The sequence below is a fragment of the Chrysochloris asiatica genome, unplaced genomic scaffold (genome assembly GCF_000296735.1).
Source record: "Chrysochloris asiatica unplaced genomic scaffold, ChrAsi1.0 scaffold00314, whole genome shotgun sequence".
Taxonomy (NCBI): domain Eukaryota; kingdom Metazoa; phylum Chordata; class Mammalia; order Afrosoricida; family Chrysochloridae; genus Chrysochloris; species Chrysochloris asiatica.
The window spans coordinates 877,237-891,939 of NW_006408832.1; the positions used below are offsets into that span (position 1 = coordinate 877,237).

General features: G+C 48.6%; 1 protein-coding gene across 1 annotated transcript in view; it reads left to right on the top strand.

Annotated features, from left to right (window-relative positions):
- SNED1 (sushi, nidogen and EGF-like domains 1) overlaps positions 1-14,703 on the top strand; it is a 75,851-nt gene that overhangs the window by 35,874 nt on the left and 25,274 nt on the right. Inside the window, exons 5-11 of the mRNA XM_006875229.1 lie at positions 1,369-1,494; positions 1,758-1,871; positions 5,046-5,159; positions 5,246-5,359; positions 12,980-13,105; positions 13,420-13,524; positions 13,784-13,900. Coding sequence (XP_006875291.1) covers positions 1,369-1,494; positions 1,758-1,871; positions 5,046-5,159; positions 5,246-5,359; positions 12,980-13,105; positions 13,420-13,524; positions 13,784-13,900 — 816 coding nt within the window. The remainder of the gene's footprint in view (positions 1-1,368; positions 1,495-1,757; positions 1,872-5,045; positions 5,160-5,245; positions 5,360-12,979; positions 13,106-13,419; positions 13,525-13,783; positions 13,901-14,703) is intronic.

Sequence of the window (14,703 nt, forward strand, 5' to 3'; positions counted from 1 at the left end):
CCACCCCCACCCCCGAGCCTTTTAACCTTCTGCCCTGGAGGGGCGGAGTCTCAGGGAGGTGCCATGGACGGGGCGGGGAAACTCAGCGTCTGTAGTAATCTAGAAGAGGAGCTACGACACGTCGGTCACAGTGTGACATGCTGTCTTCCCGTTTCCCCGTGGTCTCTGCATCTGTGTAGGGCTTGACTACAAGCCCTAGCGTCACGTCCATTGGAGGGAGAGCCCCCCTCTCGCTCCCGCGTACAGAGGATGGGGAGGAACAGTCCGTGAGTGGGGGGAACTTTGGGTTCCCGCCCCAGCCTCCTTTTGTGCGGCCTTGGCAGGTCCTGACCTCTCTGAAATATTAGTGCCTGGGGGGCAGTGGGGGATGTCAAGTGGGGGTGTCAGCCAAGAACTGCTGATCATGCACCCAGCAAGCCTGGAGGGACCTGCTCAATCACTCACTCCTGACCTGATGGGGGCCAAGGTCCTGCAGAATCCGGGGTGCAAAACAGCACCCACACTATGGTGGAGACGGGCCAGACTAGCCCAGGATAGCGTAGGCCAGAGCATCTGGGATCATACTCACCCTCATACCACCAAGGGTTGGGGAAACAGTCACAGTGAAGCTTGCAAGTTGAGGGGGTGCTGACCACCAGGAGCTCCCAGCTGGGCCTCACCCAGCACCTTCTTGAGACCTGTTGTTGTTAAGTGCCATTGAATGGGTCCAATTCATAGTGACCCTGTACAGGGTTTCCAAGGAGTGGATGGTGTGTTCGAACCTCCAGTTGTGTGCTGATCTTATAATGCCACACCAGGACTCTGTGGGGTAGTGCTTGCTAATTAGTGCATGTTTCAGGGGTCCTAAGCTCCACCTCTTCAGGTTGCCTTCCCTAGAATGAGGAGGAAGGTCCAAGTGGTCTCAGTGCTGTGGGCCCTCCCTAGGTGACAGCACTGAGAAGGGGTAGGTGGGGGTAGCTGACTTGGGTCCCCTGGGGACCCTCGCTAGTTTGTAGGCAGGACTAGAACGGGGTGGAGTGGGGTAACTGGATCAGCTTCCTTGGGAGTCCTTCCTAGGTGGCAGGCAGCTTCGAGAGGTCCTAGCACCCTCAGTGGCAGAGCTGAAACCAGACAATAAATGCCCGGGGGAGGGGGGCCCAAACCCTCACACATACACAGCCTGCAGTCTCCAGGCCAACCCTGGGGTCCCTTGTAGCTCATAGGGTCTTCCCCACTGACCCCGTGAGTAACTGTCTTCCCCTCTTCCGGGATCCATCGGAATCCCAGATGAAAGAATTAAAGGACTTGGGAAGAGCTGTGGGCCTCCCCTGGCTCAATCCCAGAGGGGAGGGCTGAGGGGGCCCGAGCAGAGTTTTCCTCTGTGCGCAGCCTCCGTGTGCCTGACCCTGCGTCCCTGCCTCAACGGAGGCAAGTGCATCGACGATTGCGTCCCGGGAGACCCCTCCTACACCTGCTCCTGCCTCTCAGGCTTCACAGGGCGGCACTGCCAGCTGGGTGAGTGGGCAGCCTGGCTGTGCTGTCTCAGGGCAATGCCAAGGGCTGGGGACCTGGGAAGCCTCTTGGCAGTCAGACACAGACTGCTGGTTCCATGGTGGTAAGCACGTAGAGGGGTGGGTGTCCTGTCTGCACAGAGGTGGGGAGGACTGGATGCTGGGTCCCCACCCCACCAGGCTTGCTCCCTCCGAGTCCTGTCCCCCGAGATGGGGCCCCTCCAGGCCTGTTTCCTCCTCTGAGGCTCCACCTGTGCCACTTCTCAGACGTGGATGAGTGCGCGTCCCACCCTTGTCAGAACGGAGGAACCTGTACACACAAGGCCAACAGCTTCAGCTGCCAGTGCCCAGACAGCTTCGGGGGCCCCACCTGTGAGACCAGTAAGTGGATCACCCCGAAGCCCAGCTGGGCAGGGTGAGGCCTGGGGAGTAGCCTGCCGCACTAGGGCACATTGGGCCAGCTGTGCGAGTCACAGAGGATTCTGCACCAGATGTGAGCAGCCCCAGAGTAGCCTGTGGGTGGCAGGAGTCCAGACTCTAAGTGATGACCCATCCTAGGGGCCACGAGCATGACCACAGCAAACTCAGGCCTCCTGGGTGTCCTGACCCCACAGGAGGACTTCTGGAAGGGGCTTGGATGGAGGCCAGGGTCAGGGTCAGGAGCAGACCAGCAGCCAGGCCTGGAAGACAGCCCACTTTTTAATACTTAGAGACTTATGGCCACGTACAAATGTTTGACAATTTAATCCTCATGTGTATAAATAGTCTTTGTAGCAGAGACAGTCACTAAAACACTTCCGCTCACCAGACTAGACTCACTGCAGTTTAGGGAACCCACACACCATGGCATCTACTCAGCCTCACTCAGAATGAGCTGCCAATTGTCTTTCCATAAACTTTTTACTGTGAATTGAGTGAAGGTTTACAGAGCAGAGCATCAGTTTTGCATTCATCAGATCACATGCTTTGCTTCATTACATGGTTGCGATCCCCTCCATGCACCAACAAGTAACAGTATTTACTTTTATTGACTTTAACTCTTGCATTCCTCCCTATGTCTCCCAATACCTTCATCTTTCCTCTGCCAACCTCCCTCCGGTTGTATATTGCCTGCCCTGTTACCCATGTTAACATATGTCTACCCTCCAGCCCACGAATAATTTTCCCTCCCCCCATAACATCATAGATTGTTTCTTATATCAAGAAAGCCTTTTTTTTTTTCTTTTTCTTTTTAACTTTTTACATTGGTCTCATACAATATTTGCCCTTTTGTGATTGACTAATTTCATTCAGCATAATGTCCTCCAGGTGCAGCCATGTTGTGAGGATTTCACAGATGCATCCTAGGTAGCAGAGTTTGCGTAGCCATTCTTCTGTCTCCAGGTTTGTCATGTGCCTCTGGTATTGAGATGTCAGTCTTCACAGGAGCAGAAAGCCCATCTCTCTCCCAAGAAACCATTGGTAGGCTTGAATTGCTGACCTTTCAGTTAGCAGTCCAGTGCTTATACTACAATGCTACCCCAGGACTCTGTTGTTGTTGTTGTTAAGTGCCATCAGGTAGGTTCCAACCCATAGTGACCCTTATAGGGTTTCCAAAGGAACTCTCCTAGCGTAGTGGTTCCAAATTGGGCTGTAAATCTCAAGGTCAGCAGTTCGAAACTACCAGCTGTTCTGTGGGAGAAAGATGAGGCTTTCTGCTCCCATAAAGATTTACAGCCTAGGAAACCCTGTACAAGTTCGCTATGAGTCAGAACTGACTCCACAGCACGTAACCACCACTATAAGGTTTCCAAGGAGCAGCTGGTGAGATTGAACCACCAACCTTGTGTTTCAAACAGACTTGGCAGCCCAGTGCATTAGCCCATAGTGCCACACAGCATCCCTGTGTAGGGTTTCCACGGAGTGGCTGGTGAGTTTGAACTGCTGACCTGGAAGTAGTTCAGTGCTTAGGCTACACTGCTACACCAGGACTTAGCTGTTGCTAAAGTGCCATCAAATTGGTTTCCACTCATAGCGACTTTGTATAGGGTTTCCCAGGAGCAGCTGGTGAGTTTGAACTGCTGACCTTGTAGTTCACAGTCCAGTACTGATCTTATAGCACCACATCAGGATTCCATACCAAGACTTTGTTGTTGTTGTTATGTGCCGTGGAGTCAGTTCCGACTCACAGCGACCCTGTACAAGGTTTCCAAGGCTGTAAATCTTTACGGGAGCAGAAAACCTCATCTTTCTCCCGCAGAACAGCTGGGAGTTTCGAACTGTTAACCATGAGATTACCAAGACTTTGTTGTTGTTGTTAAGTGCTGTTGAGTCGGTTCCGACCCATAGTGACCCTGTATAAGGTTTCCGAGGAGCAGTTGGTGAGCTTGAACTGCCAACCTTGCAGTTCAAACAGCTTTGCAGTCTGGCACATTAACCCACAGCACCACCCCAGGACTCCCGCCACACCAGTGACGTGGAAATTTGAACTCCAAGTGGAAAAGAAACACAGCGGAATTTCAACTGGCAAAGGGGGCTTGATTTTTGTTTGCTTGTGGGGTTAGGCAGGCTTGCTTGCTTGTTTTTAAATAATTGCTGTTCGTAAGTGCTGCCAAGTCAGTTACAACTCATAGCAACGCTGTAGATCAGGTTTCCAAGGAGCGAAGAGTGGATTTGAACAGCCAGCCTGACAGTTAGCAGTCCAGTGTTTATTCTACAGCCCCATACCAGGACTCCTTAATTTTTTTAGGCTGACCGAAATTTGTGCAGAAAACAGAGGCCCCTTAGCCCCTCCCATGCCCCATTCCTCCTATTTTAACATCTCGCCTTCCTGTGCCATGCTTGTTTGCATTCATGAACAATGTAGATACATTGTTTGTCAGCAACTAAAGGCAGGTGTTTCCCTGAGGGTCACTCCCTGTTGTACAGTGCTGTGGATTGTGTCAAATGTATCATGCCTGTGTCTACCGTTACTGTATCAAAATGGTTTCACTGCCCCAAAAATGCCCTGGGCATCCTTCCAACCCCTGACGACCCCTGACCTGGTCTCTTGTCTCTATCACTGTGTCTTCTCCAGATTGCCATATAGCAGGTGGCTTTTGCTAACGGGCTCCTTTCGCGTCACAATATGCACTTCATGTCCTAGGAGCCTTGTCTTTTACTGCATAACAGCTCCCCTCGTTCTACCACTGAGTCACACCCCTCGCAGTGTGTCTAGCTGCCACTGAGCCGGCCCTGACTGACTCCTGGTGTCCACTGCACAATGAGGCATAATCCATGATCGGTGTGTATCGGGCTCTCTTCAGCTGTAGGCTTAGTTTTCGAAGTAGATCCAAGATCTTCTCCCTGGTCCATCTTAGACCGGAAGTTCCACTAACACCTGTTCAGCATCAGGCAGCATGAAAGCCCGTGACAGACCGTGGCTGCTGCCCACAAACTGCACTGACCGCAAATTGAACCTGGCCTTCCACATTCTACACTGAGCTAGCACTGCCCCTCCATGCGCTGCCCCTCCTAAAATCGCCCCCCACCCCATTCTTTAACATCCTGTTCTTTTCCACAACTCTTCATTTGTAGTGCAGTCCCCCTGTGATGCCAAGGCATGTCAGAACGGTGGCCAGTGCCAGGTGGAGGGCAGGATTGCAGTGTGTGTGTGCCAGCCTGGGTACACAGGGGCAGCCTGTGAATCAGGTGAGCCTCCCACCCACCCATGGGGAGCGGGGCAGGGGGGAGGCCCCATTGGAGGGCAGCCATCTCACACCACTGCTGCACCCCAGATGTGGACGAGTGCAGCTCCAGCCCATGCCTGAATGGAGGCTCATGTGTGGATCTGGTGGGGAACTACAGCTGTGTGTGTGCAGAGCTCTTCGAGGGTCCTCGCTGTGAGACAGGTAACTCGTTGTGCGCCTGGATATGGCCCTGTCTCTGGGAACGAGGTGGGGTGCTGTCTTTCCGCCCCTGAGTGCCTTGAGGCAGGCAGACAGGAATCAAAGGTCATCATTCCCATCTTAGCTACACAGCTGATGCTGGTGTGGCGCTGAGCAAGTCCCTCCCCTCACTGGGCCTTGATCTCCCACCTGTAGAATGCAGAGATGGACTGCAAAACCCTGAGCCTTCATTCCAGCTCCGGTGGTCCTTGGCTTCTGATCATCCCTCCTTCCTACTTCAGGCCTTCCGCCATGCATACTGGACTTGATAGAATCGGCCGTGTTCTGCTTGGCTCTGTGGCATTCATGCTCTCTAGGACCAGGAGCTCTGGTAGCGTAGTGGTTACGAATCGGGCTGTGAACCACAAGGTCAGCAGTTCGAAACTACCAGCGGTTCCGGGGGAGAAAGATGAGGCATTCTGCTCCCGTAAAGATTTACAGCCTCGGAAACCCTGTGCAGGGTCGCTATGAGTCGGAACCGACTCCACGGCACTTAACAACAACAACAACAAGGACCAGGAAGGAACCCTGGTGTGGAGCTGTGGGTTAATGCCCTGGACTGCAAATTCCATTTGATCTGCAAGGTCAGTGGTTCAAGCTCACCAGCCACTCCTCAGAAAATCTATACAGAGTCGCCATGGGTTGGAACCGACTCGATGGTACTTAACAACGACAGCAACAGGACCAGAAAGGCCATCCCAGTCCCAACCTCTGGTGTAAAACAGGCTTCGGTAATGACTCTGCCCTGATCTCCAAGCTCTCCAGCCCTGACAGCAGCTATACATGCAGCAGGGATGGCCTCTTTCCAGGGAGACTCACTTTGAGTTAAAAATGTAAGAAGCTAGGTGACGATTGTGCCCCAGGTACCGGCCCTGTGTGTCTAGGAAGACTGAGACCCTGCGTACAGGGAAAAGCTAAGGCCTCACTACCTACGGGTTGCTTTAAACGCCTATGATGTGTTACAGTCACCTTGACCAGGTATGTGGATGTTGGTATTAAGTGCCCTTGAGTTGGTTTCGCCTCACAGCAATGCTGTCAAGGGCTTCTGAGGAATGGCTGGTGGATTTGAACCACTAACATTGTGGTTCAAACCAATCTTTCAGTTCAATGTTTTATCTTGCAGCACCACACCCGGACTCCAGGTGTGAGGACCCTTATTTAAATGACATTATATTTAACGAAACTCATATCAGAAGATAGATAAGTGATTTCAAAGGATTCCTGCAAAGTGGAAACGAATAATGAGGAACAACAGAACTGACATTTCTAACCCCCCCCGCCCCCCCAAAACAAAAAAAAAAAAGGTGCATGTACTGCTTTGAGTAGGTTGAGCTTCATGGCAACCCTGGGGTTTCCAGGACTGACATCTTTATGGGAACAGATATGCCGCAGGGCAGAGGGTAGGTTTGAACCACCAACTGAGTGCTTAACCACTGCCCCTCGTGCGCTCCTATTCTACCACGATAGGAGAGAAATAGAAGATATTTTTAAAATGTGAAACTTTAAGAGCTGAAATATATATAATATCTGAAATAAAAATACACTGGATGGTATTAACAGCAGGTTAAATATTGTAGAAGAAAAGATCAATAAACTTAAAGGTAGAAATAAAAATGATCTCATAGGCAGCACAGATAATAAAACCAAAGAAAATGCAGAGCGCTTCGATGCCCCCGGGGCAATAACACACAGTCTAATGCGTGTGTATTTCAAGCTCCAGGAATGCGAGGGGAAGGACAGAAAAAACATTTAAAGAAATAAGAGCTGCAGTTTTTTCCAAAATTGATGTAAACGAAAACCAACATATCTAACGAAAGCATTAAAACCACACAAAAGCACATTATAATCAAATTGCTGAAAACCAGTGACCAAGAGAAAAATGTGAAAGTGTCACAACGCATACAAGGAAACAGAGTTTGCGGCAGACTTCTCAGAAACAATGAAGTCAGAGAATAGTCAAATCACATCTTTAAAGTACTGGAATGAAAAACCATCAACCTAGAAACCTGTACCCAGCAAAATCATCCTTCAAATATGAAAGCCAGATAAAGACTTGTAAAGGTGAATAAAAGCTGAGAGGATTCATCACCAGCATACTTGTATTACCAAAACCAAACAAACAAACAAACAGAAAATGTTACAGGAAGCTCTTTGAGCAGAAGAAAAATGGTATCAGAGAGAAATCTGGATCTATACAAAGGTAGTAGAAATGGCAGATATCTGGGTAAATATAAAAGACATTTTCTAACTTTAAAAAAAAACAATTTTTAAATATCATTGGCTGCTTAAAGCAAAATATAAATACTTGTATTCTGGGGCAGAGGTCTGCAAACTCTTTTTGTAAAGGGCCAAAGAATAAATACTTTTGGCTTTGTGAGTCATATGATCTCTGTTGGAAACATTCAAGTCTGCCATAGTAGCCCCGAAGCAGCCTCAGACATACCTCAGTGAGTGGGCACAGTTGGTTCCAATAAAACTTTATTCTTAAAAAATAGGTAGCAGGGCATATTTGGCTTGTAGACCATAGTTTTCTCATTCCTGGTATGAAACACATTGTTGTTAAGTGCCATTGAGTCAGTTCTGACTCATAGCAACCGTGCATAGGGTTTCTGAGGAGCAACTGGTGTGTTTGAACCACCAACCTTGCAGTTAGAAGTCCAGTGCTTATCCTACAGCACCTCGCCAGGACTATGGCATGACAGGAAGAAAAAGAAGCCGAATGTTGTAAGGTTTTCACATCACATATGAGCTGGTACCATGCTATTTGAAGAGAGACTGTGCTCAGTTCAAGATAAACATTGTAAATTCTGCAACGACCACTAAAAGCATAAGCTAATCATAGAAGTAAAATCAAATCTTAAACAAACTCAATTAATCCAGAAGGAAAAAGTGGTACAAATAAAAACCTAATAATAAGATATTGTTCCAACTCACGGCAACCCTATGAACAACAGAAAGGCGCTCTGGTACCGTAGAGGTTACAAATCGGGCTGTGAACCTCAAGGTCGGCAGTTCGAAACTACAAGTTGTTCCACGGGAGAAAGACGATGCGTTCTGCTCCCGTAAAGATTTACAGCCTCGGAAACCCTGCACAGGGTCGCTATGAGTCGGAACCGACTCCACGGCACACAGCCACCACCACCATGAACACCAGAACACAACAGTGTCCAGTACTGTCCATCCTCACAGTTGTTTGGTGTCAGCCCATTGTTGCTGCCCCTGTGTCAGTCCATCTCTTCCGGGGTCTTCCTCTTTTTCACTGACCCTCTACTTTACCAAGCGTGACATCCTTCTCCAGAGACTGGTTCCTCCTGATAACGTGTCCAAAGTATGAGAGACAAAGTCTCCATCCTGGCTTCTGAGGAGCACTCTGGCTGCACTTTCAACACAGATGTGTTTGTTCTTTTGGCAGCCCATGGTACTTTCAAGATTCTTCACCAACACCACCATTCAGGTACATCAATTCCCCTCTGTCTTCCTTATTCACTGTTATTCATGTGCATAAGGGACCATTGAAAATACCCTGGCTTGGGTCAGGTGCACCTTAGTCCTCAAAGTGATAACTTGGCTCTGTAACACTTTAAAGAAGCCATTTGTAGCAGACCTGACCAAAGCAATATGCCATTTGATTTCTTGATTGGAGCTTCCGTGAACATTGATTGTAAATCCAAGTAAAACAAAGCCCCTGACAACACCAATATTTCCTCCATTTTTCGTTATGTAATTTATTGACCCAGTTGTGAGGAGCTTTATTTTCTTTACATTGAATTTTAATCCATAATGAAGGCTGTGGTCTTTGATCTTCATCAGCAATTGCTTCAAGTCCTCTTTACTTTCAGCAAACAAGGTTGTGGCGTCTCATAGCACAGGTTCTTGATGAATCTTCTTCAAATCCTGATGCACCATTGTTCTTCACAACATCTCAGAGTTCTTGCTCAGCACACAGATTGAATTAAGTATGGTGGAAGGATACAACTGTGATGCACGTCTTTCTTGATTTTAAACCACTAAATATTCCTTCTTTCTGTTTGAATAGCAAAATGTTAGATTGTAATTTAGTTACATTCATAATCGTATTACAATGCATGCAATTGAATAAACACTCCAACTAAAATGCAAAGATTGCTAAATTGAAATGCAAAGCAAAACCCAACTATATACCGTCTATAAGAAATCCACTTTAGCTATAAAGACACAAATCACCATAAATGGATAGAAGAGTTTCCAGTTCTGGGTAAGCTCTTCTACCCTGTCTCTCCCACTGAATGCAGCTATAAATCCCGAGGACTCCAAAAAGTAGCAGGTGGGTTGGGAGGAAGAACAAGATTGGAAGTACCACCAAGCCAGTGGTGAGTTTCTCATGATTCACCTCGGGCTTAATACAGCCCCCAAACTGGAAATGAGCATCAGTGGATGAAGAGCTTCAGGAGAAGCCACTAACTGGGCTTGAGGGGCAGCAGTAGAGGGGCCTTGGATGCCTAAACTCCAAGGGAGAGGAACCTTCCTCTTCAACTGGAGATGCTGTAGGTGAACAGAAGGGACAGCTGTATAGTTTTATTCTCTTTCTGCATCTTTAGACCGCTTGGCCTCAGATATGGGTACAGTCACAGGAAGTAAGCTGTGGCATGGGGGAGCAATTAAAGCCTCAGCTCTCTGGCCAGAGAACCAGAAGGGAGACGTAGAGAACTAAGATGTACTGGAGAGATAGATTGTGGAGAGGGCGTGTCCTGGGGCAGCATCCCATCAAGTTGTTTATAGCTCCAGCGTTCCCCCAAGATGGGCATGTGCAGTCTTATCCCAAACAGCATCTGGCAGACATGGAACCATGAATACAGGGTAGACCACCACCCAGGTCCTGGCTGGCTACTGCGGGGTGCACACTTGAGTCCAATCTGAAGAACAAGGCTTTGAAAAGGGAACTGACATTGAAACCTACAAAATGTGGGCTGGAATCTGTGTCCTAACCCAACCAGACTGCCTTCCTGTTAAACACAAACATCAGTATAGAATGAAAACCCCAAATCTCATAAGACATTGAGAATGTGTATGATTAGATTCATAAATACCCAGGTTACAAAGAACCAGGGAAATCTCAGTGCTCGAGGGAAAAGATCATCAAGATGTACCAATGCCAAGAAGGCAAAGGTACTGGACGTGTCTGAAAAAGACTGACTTCATTACCGTAAAATACTCCAACAGTGGAATACTCCAGAACACATGGAAAGATAGAAAGGCTTGGCAAAGAAACAGAAAAACAATACAAGAATAAATCTTTCAGATAATCACAGAAACTTACTGGAGGAACTCAGGAGCAGAATGGAGGTGACAGAGGGCCAGTGAACCTGAAGCTAGAGTCACAGAAGTAATCCAATATAACAACGGAGAGAAATAGCACAAGGAAGAATTAACAGAGCCTCAGAGATCTGAGAAGCAATATCAAAAGATCTCAATGTAAAGAAAACAAAAATCCTCACCACTGGACCAATAAACATTCTTATCAATGGAAAAAAGATTGAACTTGTCAAGGACTTCATTCTTCTTTGATCAACTATCAACACTCATGGAAGCAGCAGTCAAGAAATCAAATGAAGTGTTGCATTAGGCAAATCTGCTGCACAGGAAGTTTTTAAAGTGTTGAAGAGCAAAGATGTCAGCTTGAGGACTAAGGTGAACCTGACCCAAGACATGATATTTTCAATAACCTCATATGGATGTGAAAGCTGGACAGTGAATAAGGAAGACCATAGAAGAATTGATGCTTTTGAGTTATGGTGTTGGAGGAGAATACTGAAAGTGCCATGGACTGCCAAAAGAACCAACAGATATGTGTTGGAAGATGTGCAGCCAGAGTGCTCCTTGGAGGCCAAGATGGCCAAACTTTGTCTCTCATACTTCAGACATTTTGTCGGGAGGCACCAGTCACTGGAGAAGGATATCATGTTTGGTAAGGTGGAGGGTCAGAGAAAAAGAGGAAGACCCCCAATGAGATGGATTGACACAGTGACAGCATCAATGGACTCAAGCGTGGCAACAGTAGTGAGGTTGGCCCAGGATCGGGCAGTGTTTCATTCTGCTGTGCATAAGGTCGCTATGAGTCGGTACAGACTCAGTGACACCTAACAACAACAACAACATGGGCAGAAGATCCATACATAGATGAGGGTTTGGTGGAAGTTTGAAAAGGGGGTGAAGGTAATTCAATGGAGTAAATAAAGTCTTTTAATAAATGGTGTTAGAACAATAAGACATCCTCATGCAAAAATGGACACCAACCCAAACCTTACACACTATACAGACATTAACTCAACATGGGTCACAGACCTCGAGGTGGGGCCTGTAGGAAAGAAAAGTTAGAGAAAACTTTGTGACTATAAGCTAGACAAAGTGGTAAAAGCACCCAAGTCATGACCCCTACGAGGAAAACATTGATAAATTGGGATTCATCATAAATTCTGAAACTCCTTCAAACTTTAAAACTTAATTAAACTTTATCAAACTTTAAAATTCATCAAAATCTTTTTAATTCATCAAAATTAAAAACTTTTGCCAGTGAAAATCATGAAAAAAAGAAAGAGAAGACAAGCCACATGCCAGAAGAAAATGTTTCGAGAAGTCATTTTGTAAACAGTCTTGTATATAAAAGATAAATCACTCTCCAGTCTCAACAATAAGAAAACAAATCAGCTTACAAAATGGACAAAGGCTTGACCAGACCTTGGCAGAGAAGATATATGAGCAGGAGAGGAGCGCATCTGGGCAGAGTTATTTGCCGCTATTATTATCCACTGTTGTATCTGTTAAGTGCCAGTGACTCAATTGTGACTCTTGGTGTCCCTATATAGGTTTCCAAGGAGCAGCTGTTAGGATTGAATTACATACATTGTGCTTGGCAGTCCGGTGCGGATCCTACCGTGTCACACCACGACACCCTTCATTATCTAGTGTGGTTGTTGTTCAGTTCTGTCGAGTCGGTTCCAACTCATAGCAGTCCTATGCAGGGTTTCCAAGGATGCTGGCTTTGAACCATCAACCTTGTGCTTAGCAGTCCAGTGCTTACCCACTAGTGACTTAGCAGAATGACAGAGAAAACCCTGGCGCACTGGGACTCTCATACATTGTTCTTGCTGTTGTATGCTGTCAAGCTGGTTCCAACTCAAAGTGACACCGGATAGGGGTTCCGAGGCTATAAATCTTTATGCTGGCAGAAAGCCTCATCTTTCTCCTACGGAGCAGCTGATGGACTCAAACCGCCAACCTTGCGATGAGCCTTACCCCGTCATAAAAGAAGAGCTCCTTGCGGACAGGACACCTGCGTGAACATCTAGTTGCGTCGAGGGAAGAGAGCCACTCTCAAAAGTCCACCTAGTCCAGTTCCATGCTCGTGGGGTTCTTAAGGAGACCCGAGACGGATGAGGGGCTGGAGCAGAGGTTGCCAGGCATTCAGTGCTGGGGATGGTGACTCTGAAGAGATCGGAGGCAGGTTTGGGGGTGATGGAGCTGCTATGCACCATCCCTGTCCTCGGGCCCCACCCTGCCCATATTGCCTGGGCTGTAGGTGACCGCTGTCCACTGTCTTTCTTGCAGGAATCCACCCAGAGCCAGATGTCTGCCTCTCAGCCCCCTGCCAGAATGGTGGCACCTGTGTGGACGCTGACCAGGCTTATGTGTGCGAGTGTCCCGGGGGCTTCGTGGGCCTCAACTGCGGGGAGAGTGCGTGGGGGTCCGGGTGGGGGCAGGGGGCAGGCAGCAGACTCAGTGAGGGTCAGGAAGGCAGGTGCGTGCATGTGTGTGTGTGTGATTGTGTGTGCATGTGCCATGTAGTGAGTGTGTGTGTGTGTGGATGTGAGAGTGTAAATGTGTGTTTGTGTACATGAGTGTGATGTATGGTGTGGCTGTGTGTGTTTGTGTCTGGCTGTGATCTGTGTGTGGTGTGTGACTTGTGTGAGTGTGGACACAGGGCTCTAGGGGAGGTGGGCAGCAGCAGGGCGATGGGAGTTAGCCCATGAAAGCTCCCTCTGTGGCAGGACTCTCCGACGACTGTGAATGCCGAAATGGAGGCCGCTGCCTAGACCTGAACTCCACCCTCTGCCAGTGCCCCCCAGGCTTCTTCGGGCTCCTCTGCGAATTTGGTAGGCAGTCAGGGCTGGAGGAGGGGTCCACTTCCTGCCTGGTCCATTGGCATACTCGAAACTGAGGTACAAATGGTCAGGCACCCTGGTGGTAGCCGCTGAGGGAGTAAATGGAGCTTGGGCCTGGGTCCACACCACAGGTCTGGACCCTCGGCCGCTGTGCCGTGTGGGCCTCACCCCCACCCAAGGAGGGCAGAGCCACATGAGGGTCCCAGGGAGACCCTTGGAGTGAGAGGTGGGACTCCTTCCTTCTCTACAGAAGTCACGACCACACCCTGCAACATGAACACCCAGTGCCCCGACGGGGGCTACTGCATGGAGTACAGCGGGAGCTACCTCTGTGTCTGTCACACAGATTACAACACCAGCAGCCACTGTGAGTGGGGGGCGTGGGCGGCAAACCAGGGACTGGGAGATTCTGGGGGTCCTGGCTAGAGCTCTGAGGGCACGAACTTCTCCCAGCGTCCCTCCTGATAACTAGACACTCATGTCCCTGAGTCGGCTCACAGACTGCAAATGGGCTCCAGACCGACTCAGCTCTGTTCAGTGTGTCCGTGGGAAGTGCCATGGACAGTAAAAGACCGTGAGGGCTTCCAGAGTCCCTAGTGTAAGCTCTTCTAGTCACTGATCATGTTTAAAGCCCAATCCTGTGCCATGGAGTAGACTCCGTTCATAGTGACTCAGGATTCTCAGTGGCTGAATGTCCATAAGTAGATCCCACTCATGACACCCCCGTATGTGTCAGGGGGGAACTGTGCTCCACAGAGTTCTCAGTGGATGATTTTTCATAAGTAGATCCCACTCATGGTGCCCTGTGTGTGCCAGAGGATAACTGTGCCCCACAGGGTTCTCAGTGGATGATATTTCATAAGTAGATCCCACTCATGGTGCCCTGTGTGTGTCAGAGGAGGACTGTGCCCCACAGGGTTCTCAGTGGATGGTTTTTCATAAGTAGATCCCACTCATGGTGCCCCGTGTGTGTCAGAGTAGAACTGTGCCCACAGGGTTCTCAGTGGATGGGGTTTCATAAGTAGATCCCACTTATGGTACCCCGTATGTGTCAGAGGAGAACTGTGCCCACAGGGTTCTCAGTGGATGGTTTTTCATAAGTAGATCCCTCTCATGGTGCCCCGTGTGTGTCAGAGTAGAACTGTGCTCCACAGGGTTCTCAGTGGATGA